Source organism: Tachyglossus aculeatus, chromosome 9, assembly GCF_015852505.1.
Source record: "Tachyglossus aculeatus isolate mTacAcu1 chromosome 9, mTacAcu1.pri, whole genome shotgun sequence".
Lineage (NCBI taxonomy): Eukaryota > Metazoa > Chordata > Mammalia > Monotremata > Tachyglossidae > Tachyglossus > Tachyglossus aculeatus.
In genome coordinates, this window is record NC_052074.1 from 51111292 (window position 1) to 51124329 (window position 13038).

General features: G+C 40.0%; 1 protein-coding gene across 1 annotated transcript in view; it reads right to left on the bottom strand.

Moving 5' to 3' along the window:
• Positions 1-11517, bottom strand: part of SLC38A11 (solute carrier family 38 member 11) — a 30570-nt gene extending 19053 nt beyond the window's left edge. The window contains 5 exon segments of the mRNA XM_038751847.1: positions 6080-6119; positions 6122-6158; positions 7108-7214; positions 11451-11487; positions 11489-11517. Of these exon segments, the coding sequence (XP_038607775.1) occupies positions 6080-6119; positions 6122-6158; positions 7108-7214; positions 11451-11487; positions 11489-11515 (248 nt within the window). The 5' untranslated portion in view covers positions 11516-11517.
• Positions 11518-13038: the final 1521 nt, after the last annotated feature.

Below are 13038 nucleotides of genomic sequence, written 5' to 3' on the forward strand. Positions count from 1 at the left end.
AATGTATCTCTTTTCCATGAAAAGAATGGAATATCTCTGTTTTATGGCCTCTGGCCTAGAGCAGACCTCACCTGAAAGGCTTTGCTGCAGCCATTCATTTCAAAACCATTTGTTTTCTGCTTTTGGAGCCTTCTTTCCATTTTTCGGGTGAACAGAAAATCAACCAAACTCCAAGCACAACTAACATTTCCCTCCTGAGTTGGGCACCAACACAAGTTAAATCACATTTTAGTCATTAGTTTCAATTTCGTCACTATCCGCCCCTTAAAAAAACACAATAATAAATAATATCTGTTTCTTTTATCTCCTCCAAACTAGAACAGAGTGCTAGCCAGCGCCAAAGCGACCAGGCGTAAGGCCATTGAAGAGTGGAACATGAGGAATAAGAAGCCTGGTTTACTCAGTATTGGATAATCAATCCCTGGATGATTGACCTGACAGTCTGAATGAATCCTGTAGCTGTTTTCATTAATTCATTCAATTGAATTTATTGAGCGCTTACTTTGTGCAGAGCACTGTACTAAGCACGAGGGACGTATAATACAACAATAAACAGACACATTCCCTGTCCACAACGAGCTTTCCTTTTCCACCCCACCACCTGATGCAGGAAATGCAATCTTCCTTGCTTCCCAGACCAACACACTGCTAGGGCTGTTGCCAGAAAAAGCAGCCTCTTCTTCAAACCCCCATAATATCAATCAATGGTATTTATTTAGCATTATGTTTAGAGCACTGTACCAAGCACTTAACCACCAATAGCATCAGTTTCTTGCCTTCTTTGCAGAGGTAGGAGGAAGTAGAGGGATCTCGTCTCCACTGACAAAGCATTCATTCTTTAAATCGTACTTATTGAATGCTTACTGTAGTCACAGCACTGTATTAGACTCTTGGAGAGTACAATACAACAATAAACAGACACATTCCATACACACGAGCTTACAGTCTAGGGGACGAACGAGCATAAAATGCTGTACCTTCTTCATCTGTGTCCAGCTGTGAAAACCTATTCATCCACCATTTTATGCTTATATCATTTTTAAAAGAGAGATACCCTATGCTCTGTATGGTGTCTAGACGAGCAGACATTATGCAGTCGCTGTGTTTAAAATTGGGTGCATCTCCTGAATGGACCTAAGAGGTGGCGTCAATTCATCCATGAGGCCTCTGGTCGCTGCTCCTGCCCCAAGGTTCCTGGGTTTTCCAGATATTCCAACTGCCTCCACCCCCTTCGTGAGTGAAGTAATAACCCAAAAACCCTGATTGGCACAAAACTATTCCCGGTGTCTTAGGTGTAAGCCAAACAGCTAAATCTGTGTAAGTCAACAATCTAGTTTAAAGGGCTCAATGTCCACTGGCTACAGATTTGCTAATGAGGGCAATGCCAGATCTTTTCCATAAAACTAAAGCCCTAAGTGGCTTAGCTTGGCTAATTTACAGCTGCTTCCCTCTTAATGCACAGTTTTCTTAGTTCCATCATGGCAGACAGAAAGGTTGATATGTTCTTGCTGATGGCTTCCAATTTCTCACTTCCCAGGATGATTTTGTTGATTGTCCAGACATGGTGCAGGAGACTTTCCTTTTCTACTCCACCCCAACCGGTTTTCCTTGCAGTATTTGAAGATGGATGCCTCGTACATGTTGGTTCAACTCCAGCTGTTTTGTTTGAGGAAGTTGGGTATTTGCTATGTTAAATAAACCCAACGCACCACAAATTCTCACCAAACACAATACTGTCCCTACCTAAAAAGAACACACGCCTATCAAGAGGAGATCTTAAAATTCAGACTGAAGCATCTTCAAATCTCAGAAATTTTCCTTAAGATTCTCTACTCCAAGATAACATACCTGGCTGCTTTTAATTACAGAGTGACCACAGGTTTTAGGAAACCAGGCCCGGTGATGAGGAAGAACCAACTCCTTTTTGCCCCAACTCAACAGTAATAAAGGGAAATGGTAGGATGCATTGCCTTCCCAAAATTTCTTAAGCCTTAAAGGGCTTATGAAAACAGGCTTCAGGGTGATTACTTCAACCTCCCAGAACATCAGACATTAAGATCAAACATCAGACATTAACATTACATTTCTTCATGGCATCTGTCCAACCTCTTTCTTTGAAACTCAGGCACTGTTCAGAGCATACAGCACCAACCTTCTCACCCAGACACACCCCTGGAGTTGTCTAATTTGGCTGGGATGTAAACCAAGACACCCAGTTCCCTGACACACCATAAGCCGACAATGACAGACAGACCTGCCCACTTTCACAAATCTTCCTTTACGTGTCTTTGCAACTTCCATCTAACCTATTGGCTGCTTCTCCCTGCTCTCGGCCCTGCTGAGAGCTCACCTCCTCCAGGAGGCCTTCCCAGACTGAGCCCCTTCCTTCCTCTCCCCCCTCGTCCCCCTCTCCATCCCCCCATCTTACCTCCTTCCCTTCCCCACAGCACCTGTATATATGTATATATGGTTGTACATATTTACTACTCTATTTATTTATTTATTTATTTTACTTGTACATTTCTATCCTATTTATTTTATTCTGTTGGTATGTTTGGTTCTGTTCTCTGTCTCCCCCTTTTAGACTGTGAGCCCACTGTTGGGTAGGGACTGTCTCTATGTGTTGCCAATTTGTACTTCCCAAGCGCTTAGTACAGTGCTCTGCACATAGTAAGCGCTCAATAAATACGATTGATTGATTGATTCTCCCAGTTTCCACATGGTTCTTGATACTTTCAGTGCCTTTTCTACCCCACACAACCAGAGACAACTTGTTGAACTTTCTAAACAGGCAGGAGATAGCACAAATTTTGTTTGGATATCTGTACCTGTACTTAAGATCCAATATTTAAATTCAGGATTGTAAAAACTCATAGATTTACAAAACAAGGATAGGGCATACCTAACTTTTTTTACTGAAGAAATATACTTAACCCAGTCTATGCATCCAGGCTCAAGGAAACAACAAGGAATTCTTCAGCCTTTCTGCTCCTTGTGAGTAGGAAATATGTCTACGAACTCTGTTGTACTCTCCCCAGGACTAATACCAAACCGAGTATCAATATCAGTAACAGAGTTAATGTTGCAATTAAATTATGTTGCCTGGATAACACATAAATAAGGAGTGCAAAACTGAGTTAAAGGTAGGACACACTGGGAGTTTTAGACAGCTTGTTGTCACTAAGACTTCGATTCAGTCCAAGTTGAAGATATGTGGGGAAACTGTGTAACCGCCTTTATGGCTTCAAGATCTAGACATAGCATAGATGCCATATTGATTTCTAGAGCAGTTCAAACAGTGACTCTAATGCACGATAATTCTGGAGGAAGACAGGATCACCGATGGTGAGATCCTGGAATTCAATCAAACTATGAGCATGGAAGCAATGTTCAACCCAGCTGGCCCTAACTGGCTGGGACATGTGAGGAGGCAGATGGCAGCACAAAGCCCAAACAAATGCTCGATGGAGAGCTGAAAGGCAGTAATTGTAGATAAGGAGTACAGAATAAGCATTTAAAAGACACAGTGAAGCAAAATCTCTAATGAGGTGGCATAGCTGGCAGTGGACAAATGGAATGGCATTAGCTCAGGATCTTACTGGCAAAATTGGAGTATTTGTCTTAGAATGAAGGCTTCGGGAGGATGATGATATGAGAGAGAAACAAGACTCTTGGAGGGTCTCAGTGGAGACCTAGGTAACATCAATCTGCTACCAACAGGGGAGAACAGGCAGGAGAGGGCTCCTGGTGTGACTGAATTTTGACAAAATTAAGGAGCACCTAAAGATGGACTATCAGGAACAGGGGAGAATAAAGGGTGAGGAGATGCATAGAAAAAAAAAAGTGAGAGATTTTGGGTATAATTTTTACATACATATAAGTAATCTCTTTGCTTACTATTATTAATAATAATAATAGTATGTTAAATGCTTACTTTGTGTCAACCACTGTCCTACGTGGGAGTGTGAGAACAGCACTTTGGTGGCAATGCAATCAGTCTGGCCAGGATGGGGAGGAGAAGCTGAAGAAAAGATATAATGAAGGTTTTTTGGCAATAAAAATGCTTCTGACTCCAGTTAGCACAACACTGAAATAGGGAGTCTGAAATAGCTGTGCTATTGCTTTATTATGCCAACACAGTTTTCTGGAAGACAATTATAGTGTCTTACCATTTTGGATTTCAGGAAGCAAAAGGTTAAAAAGATATCATAAAACCAAACATCAGGTCTGAGAGAGAACCCCAAGAGTCAATGTACTGTGATGTATCTGAAATCATATCAAAAGCAGAAATTTGTAGCAATTTGAGTTGTGGAAAAGGAAATTGAATTGTGGGCTGTATTTTTTAAAACACTAAGCTCAAAAGGTGTTTCCATAGCAACAAGGTCAACAGCAGTAGCCATTACTGATTATTTTTCAGACTAGACTTCAAATACCCATTTTAAAAGGTGTAGGAGATGGCCCAGCTTTCCTGATCATCCACCTGAAACCAAAATGTGGAAGAACACGTACACATACACGCAGAGTACTGAATGTCTTGTGTTTTATGGATTATGATCACTCAAGTTCATCACATTTTCAGGGAAAATACTGCTATATTGGCCACTATGCCAACCCAAAAATGTGCCTCGTGATCATCTCGATAATCAGTCAAGACAAACAGAAGGTTATTTGCAGTACCAAACAGGAATAAGAGGTGCCTACTCTTGACATATCTACATTGAAAACATGAAAGTACACCATCCCGTTTATTAATAAATTCTGATCATTAGTCTCTTGGATCTAGTTCTTGCAGTGAAGAGATACAACCATATTTCATTTATAGAGGACCACACTAGCTATCCCGTCACAAGGTAAAAGCATTTTAATTCATAGCCATCATACTCTGGCTGAACAAAAACAAGAAGTATAAATAGTATTTAAGTGTACACAGGAAACATTGTGGCCTAGTGGATAAAGCATGGGCCTGGGAGTTAGAGGACCTGAGTTTTAAATCTGGCTTTACCACTTGCCTGCTGCGTGACCTTGGGCAAGTCACTGAACTTCTTTGTGCCTCAGTTTCCTCAACTGCCAAATGAGGATTCAATACCTGTTCTCCCTCCTACTTAGACTGTGAGCCTCACATTTGGACAGAGATGTCTCTGACCTGATTAACTTGTATCTACCCCAGTGCTTAGAACGGTGCTTGACATACAGTAAGTGCACAACAAATACCATTAAAAGCAACAACAACCAAACAAAAAAAAACCCCTCACAATCCAATACTCTCAAATGGAAAAATGAAAACAGTAGTCAAGAGTGTGGCACGTACTGTGATTTTATATTCCTTATGCAAGTCTTTTGAATGTCACTGCTTAATGGGATTATTTACTCCCCAATTTGTTGTGCCTAATTTTTCATTTTAGTTCAGCACATAATATTTGCCAAGTAAATTAATCCTTTCATTGCAACTTACTTTAATGAGTCCCTTACTACCACATAGCATATTCTATCCAAACCAAGTCTTTTAAAATGAATAGCTTAAAACAGTTCACACTATTTCAATGGTTTTGGACACAGTCATTTGACCATTTGAGACATTTCAAGGAAAAATGTGAGCCAAATTTATACTCCCTGGAAGAAAGAAAAATGGAAAAAAAATCCTTAAAGATGCACCTTACGTTTTTTTAATGTGTTAACCTGCTTTTATAATCGTAAAGACTCAGTAAAATGTTATATTACCCCATAGTGGGGTTCTTTAAAAATGTCTTTAAGTCAAAGAGAAATGTAAGGCTAAGTTTCTGAAGTTTCAAATTTTCCTAATTAAAAAAAATAGGGGTATGACAGAATAGTACATACCTATAAATGATATTACCACTTAAAGGTATCCCTGTGTCTGTGAAGTGCTTGGTTATAATTATCCAGATATATCATGGACATGGCTTTTGAACTGAGAGAACTGTTCCCTATTCAGTTGTATGAGGTAACTTAATACATGAGGTATTAAGTTAGTACTGTTACATCCATTTTCAATATATCAAAGTGATTTCACTTATGTTTATGCAATAGTCAAAAACCAAAGAAATAAAAGAAAGCAACTTACATGTAAGGATCCACTGTAACCACTCTTACAATTACACGATCAAAATTAGATTTGTTAAAATTGAGGAAATGAGGGATACCTGAAAAAAAAATCCCCAAATATTTACAGGTTTATCAGTCCAAATTCTTCATTTTATTTTCAGACATTTGTAATACTTTTTTTAAAAAGGTAAATGTACACAAGGCTTTCAGACAAATCTTTCAATAATCCAGTAATCTTTAGCAAATTCCAAGCTCCCTTCTTTCCTTATATTTACTGTTTATTTTTCCTTCATTTTTCATGTCACATTTTTTATTTTACACCACAAATTTCAGGAGGAAAAGATAGGAATGTCAACACAAATATAAAGGAAAGTTGGCAGCATTCTATTTATGAATTGGTCATAATTCTAGTATAGGTGAAGATAATAATGAAGTTACCATTCATAAATTCAAGGCTTACATCAAACTGGTTATGTAGCTAATTTGCAGGTGAAACCAAAGCCCACAATATATGGTAAATTATTTTCAATATAATTCAAGAAGGCATTAATTTTCTCCAAATAGTTATACCAAGTACCCGAGTATTGTAGTCACTTTGCCATTTTGCTATTTTATTTTTAGCAAACATTTAGACTTCCAAGTTTACTTAAAACATACAATGTTTTTTCATCAGATTTATTTTACGAAAACATCAAAGCTGAAGTTTTACCTTCTTCTGAGAATATTTTAAATTGAATCAATGTGTTCAGAATATTGTAATTTTTCATTCCTAACTTAAAAGCATATTGCCTTTGGCCTTTATTTGCTTTAACAAAAGGCAGGAGAAGAGATCCATTTAGTTCATACTGAACCTACAGCTGATTGAACTCTTATTTACAGCAGTTTAATCATAAATCATTTGGCACTGAAGAAGAATGGCATAATTAAGAATTATGCACTAAAGATGATAATGTGGCATAATTAATTTGGAGAGACAGATAGAAAGCAAGAGAAAGAGGGGAAAGAAAGGAGAAACATTTCTACTTCTATTCTAATTTTGAAGATTACCTTTCTCAGCTTTGCTATATCACGGTACAGGGATAAAAGAAGGGCAAAGACAACTATAGCAAGCACAGAAATGCAGTGATGACCAATAAAAAAGTTACCGGGATCAACTAAAACACATAAAAAATTATAACATGTTTATATGTCATATTAACTCATATTCATAGAAACAAATGACTATTACACAACACTGTGACACAAACTGAAGAAAGTCTGTTGATTATACAAAGAGAATACAAGTATAACTGCCAAAGAAAACGGAGTAAATAGCTAATTTTAAAAATCATATTTTTAAATTCATAGAGCAATTCCCTTGAAACCTTATCAGAGGAATTAAAAACAAGGTAAATTTAGGTATCTACATTAAAAGAAATATGTTTTTTCAGCACTGAGGGCAGACTGAAGCTTTGTAATAGTAACTAGCTTTTCTCATCCTAAGTTAGCGCTTCCCATTTGTTGAAATGCAATGTAAGCTTTGGGATAGACAGCTTTCTCCATGGAAGCATTATGTTTTTCAGGCAATAGGAGCCATTAAGAATCTCAGGAAAAGAAGGAACACTTAAAGAGCTGTTTAAAGAGCATCTGATACACTCCATGCCTTCAGGCATATGGGCACTGATTATGCACTCAAAGACCTACAGTTAAATTGAGCCAGTACTTCCATCAGAAAGTTATTTTCTAATTTAAATCCCCCTTGTTGCAGTTTAAATCTCCCCACATTTTAATCATCCTTCATATAATTGGAGAGGACAACTGTTAACCCATTATTCTGCCTCTGCTAGTGACAATGGACTGCTCTTAAAAACAGACAAGCGTGGCTCAGTGGAAAGAGCCTGGGCTTGGGAGTCAGAGGTCATGGGCTCTAATCCTGGTTCTGCCGCTTGTCAGCTGTGTGACTTTGGGCAAGTCACTTAACTTCTCTGTGCCTCAGTTCCACCATCTGTAAAATGGGGATTAAGACTGTGAGCCCCACGTGGGACAACACGATCACCTTGTATCCCCCCCCCCAGCGCTTAGAACAATGCTTTGCATGTAGTAAGCGCTTAACAAATACCATCATCATCATCACATCCAACAGCATCTTCAAAAATTACTTATTGGGCTTGGCTTTATCCTTTTGACCTTGAACAATTGCAACATTGCATCAGTTCAATCGTCCATTCTGTTTCTGACAATGGCAATGAAGGATTCTTGGAAGAACAATGTAATAGTTTTCCTATTACAACCAACCATATGGTTAGGGGGAATTATCATTTTACGTACTTAACTTGTTCCTCTTATAACCTAAAATGGACTCAAGGCCCATTAATTTATCCCAACCTTGTTTGAACCTACTGCTATTTTCTTAGCATTTCTCAATTTGGAGATGGGGTGTGGCCACCAGAACAGGACATCCTTCTCAAAATTCTTCAATAATCTGAAAGGTGGCAGTGTTAAGTGTTAATACCACAATTACTACGACCCCCATTTTTAATAGTATATGTGGTATCTGCAAATTCAGGCAATCTCTCTAAATGATCCCTCTCACTATGAGGATCAAGCTCAATCATTATTATGGGATGGGGTCACTTCTAGATCATTGATAGGGAAATTCTATGTGGCCAAAAGGCTGGTTGAGACCGGTAGGACATAGAATGACTGCAGAAAGCATCTTTGGGAGAGTGTTGGATAAAGCTGCAACCTCAAACAACATTCTTCATATATAAAAGAAAGGCACTGCTTTGTTAATTTCTAGAGAAACTTTCTGTAGTTCAATCGAAATCATGAATGCATTGATGCTTGTCTGCTTTAAGAGCCTTAATTTGTGTGGGAAATCCTAAACTATCCTCATCAGGGAGATTCACATTAAACTTGACAGTTGGAAGACAAAATAAAGAGGTTCCAAACTGCCTTGTAAAAACCAAATGGGTACTTAAGGCACTCTATCATTTTACTCCTTTATAGATCATTATCAACAATGGAGAAGAATCAACTCTCCGGGCAAGGTTTCTGAATGTGCACAGGGCAGAACAGAACAGCTCTGACGATTTATGGGAATTAAACATACGTACTTCTAACTATACAAGGAACAACTTCTAACATGTCAAATTGTCTCCCAATAAAAAGCTGCAATTTGGGGAACAGAACCTGCGTTATTTTCTGATGCCTCAATGCAGTGGTCAGATAGGGAAAAAGGGAGAATGGGGAGAGGGAGAAGGTGAGAGACAAGGTGGCTAAGGAGGTAGGGGCACAAAAGGGGTCTAGGGTGACCCCCTTCCTGCATCCTAACTTGGTCTCCTTCCCCACGTTTGGACCACCTCCTTCCCAGCTACCACAACCCCTGCGGGGATGAGGCGATTCAATTCAGTCAATCGTATTTATTGAGCGCTTACTGTGTGCAGAGCACTGTACTAAGTGCAACTGGACTTCTCCCACTCGTAGCAACAGGTCAACGAGAGGCTCGGGAACACAGGAAAGGGGAGCCAGTGGTAAGCCAGGGAATTTCTGCTGGCTCCGTGTCCACTAGGAAAGTGCCCATTCTGAGACTGGAGTACGTCCGCCTCTGTCTGGGAATTGTTGTTCTTTTCTTTCGAGCTTCTGACCCTCAGTGAGGGCCTCTGTTCATCCCTATGCATATGCACATATGTCAGCCTGTTCACATGGCCATCTGGGTCAGCACACGCATGTCTGTGGCAGCAGGACTGTGTCCATCCACATGAGTCTGTTTTATTACTAGGCTAAGCTGGGAGGGAGCAGGGGCCAGGCACTGCCCACTCTCTGATGCTGCTTGGGGCTTGTGGCTAACCAGCTCAGGTCTTGGCAGCCCCTCCACAACCCATGGAGGCTCTCAGCCTCCTCCAGTGGTCACCTCAGAGCTACTGGGCTCTCCCCAACCCTCCTGTTACTCCTGTTGGTCATCAGCTCCTAAATCATTCATTCAATCATATTTATTGAGCGCTTACTGTGTGCAGAGCACTGTACTAAAAGCTTGGGAAGTGCAAGTTGGCAAGATATAGAGACGGTCCCTACCCAGCAATGGGCTCAAGTCTAGAGGGGAGAGACAGACAACAAAACAAAACATGTGGACAGGTGTCAAGTCATCAGAATAAATCGTTGGGGCCATTCTCAACATCCAAACCATTGGTACCTGTCTTTGAGACAGGCTTACTTCCAGAACAGTCTCTCCCCCTCCTCCCCCTCTCCACCCCCCCGGCCTTACCCCCTTCCCTTCCCCACAGCACCTGTATATATGTATATATGTTTGTACGTATTTATTACTCTATTTATTTTACTTGTACATATCTATTCTATTTATTTTACTTTGTTAATATGTTTTGTTTTGTTCTCTGTCTCCCCCTTCTAGACTGTGAGCCCACTGTTGGGTAGGGACCGTCTCTATATGTTGTCAACTTGTACTTCCCAAGCGCTTAGCACAGTGCTCTGCACACAGTAAGCGCTCAATGAATACGATTGATTGATTGATTTCCACTCCCAACCTAATGTGCCTGCCTTTCTCTACTCGCCCACCTCTTGAGTTCACCTCTGTCCCACTTTCTCCCTCTGAATGTACCGAGGGCTACCACTGAGGCATTTGGGCAGGAAGTTCACAGGCTCCCACCCACGTTGCCGGATATCATCATGGGCCTCTCAGGCTTTTTGGATTTAGCAGAAACAGCACAGATAGTCACTACCCGTGTTTACAAACTCAGAGTCTGAGGATAATTAGAGAGAACATGTCCTGGCCTCTAATTTTATTTTCTTAACTGAAAGTCAACCGAAACATCCGTGACCTCAAGGATGTAGTGTGCTTTTCTCAACAATTTCAGATTTGCTTTCCCATTAACATTACCTTTGTCATTATAAAAGCAACTGAGGATCACAGAATCCCAAAAGAAACAGTGTATCCAATAGCTTTACAAATTCACTCTAAGTATTCTGGCTTCCTCATGCTGTCCCTTTACTTCAAAATATCAATGTCGTTGGTATTATAATGTGGGGCATCTCCCAAATGCCCAAACCAAGCTTAGACTGGATGTTCCAGTCTTACTTCCTTGCACTTAGAACCACAATAATTTGCTCATCTGTGAGATACCCTGAGTTACATTTCTGAGGTTGTTGGAATGACATGCAAGGAACACAGAACAAAAAAAAATTACAAATACAAAAAAAATCCATTGCATATAGATGTACCGTTAATAATTTAGTATTCATTCAAGATGATTGCTAACACAAGACAATCACGACTTTAATCAATTACCCTAAATTCCTGGCTCTAAATGTTAACTCTCCAGAAGAAAGGAATCTCATTTACAACGGAATCTAAGACCAGTTACTTCAGTCCTCAGAAGTATCTTATTATGACTTACCTCCAGGGAGTCTTGGAAAAACTTTGTTTAATGTATCTTCCTGTTATGATGCTGTAACTAATCATAGCTGCAAAGAAATAAGAATAGTCATCAGCTGCTGATTTCCAAATGTGAGTGTGGGTTCCGTTTGGCCTCAGAACACAAATAACAGGGAGATAAGAACTTCTAAAATGTCATCTTAATTGCAGGACAGTGAGAAAAATCAAATGCTGGAGAGCATACCACCCCACCCATCCTTGTCTCTCCATTCTCTTCAAACGGAGATGCAAGGACCTGTTCTCCATCGTTTGGGGTACCAGCAATTTGGATAGAGGCAGCTGTCTACCCTTTACGACGGGAGGGAAATATAACTTGTTTCTCAGGCTGTTCCCTGCTGGATAATCCTGTAAACAAATCCAATAATAAAATACTTTACCAAAACCCTTGAAAAATCCATGCCTCACCATTCTTCCCTCTTACTTTCCCTTCCTCTGCCACCACCCTCTGGAAGAACTCAGTCCAAGTCAACATTCTCCACACTGAACAACTGTTGCTGTTCAGTTGTGTAGCACAAAGACTTGAAGAGAAGAGGAGCAGAACTTGAAATCTGTCCTAACGTAGACAAGCAACGAGGAACTATCACCTTGTAATTTGTTGGAAAAACAAACAGGACTAAACTGTCTCTCAAAGACTCACTCAATGCTCTTGTCACATACTTAAGCACATTCCTGCTGGGCCCACATGCTCCAGAATAACAGCTACTTTTAAACTCCCTTCTCAACATTTATTGCATAGGATTGAGGGTCACAGAAACAGAAGGCTCTTCAACGTTCAGAAATGTGTACGCATCATTACCGTATGATGACTGGAAGGGGTTAATATTCATTCATTCATTCAGTAGTATTTATTGAGCGCTTACTGTGTGCACAGCACTGTACTAAGCACTTGGAAAGTACATGTTGGCAACATATAGAAACGGTCCCTACCCAACAACGGGCTCACAGTCTAGAAGGGGGAGACAGACAACAAAACAAAATATATTAACAAAAAATAAATAGAATAGTAAATATGTACAAGTAAAATAAATAGAGTAATAAATCTGCACAAACATATATACAGGTGATGTGGGGAGGGGAAGTAGGTAGGGTGGGGGGGATGGGGAGAAATATAAAGTTTTTGTGAGCATTCTGCAATAAATGCAAACAAAATGGACCAAGGGGAAAAACATATAGCATGAAACCAACACCAAAGGCTTTCTTCTTTGCCTCTGAGACCAATTCTCTGTGTGAGTTATCTGACAGAAGAATAAAGGACCAGGGTCTTCTTCTAATCTTTTGACAATGTAGATGGCAGTGAAAGTGAGTATCTCTTAAAAGTGGAAAAAGGATCACTGAAGTTTCAAAAAGAGAAGACTGTTCTACTTTAGAAATGATGTCTTGATGAACAATTCAGGTAGGTAGGAGGACAGTCGCTGTACACACTCAAGGAGTGTTTTCCTCTAAAGTGTGGATATTTGTTTTCAAGGATGAGGGGTAATTTGTCCCTCCAGACTGTCAGCTCATTGTGGGCAGGGACCATGTCTATCGACTCTGATGTAGTGTACTCTCTC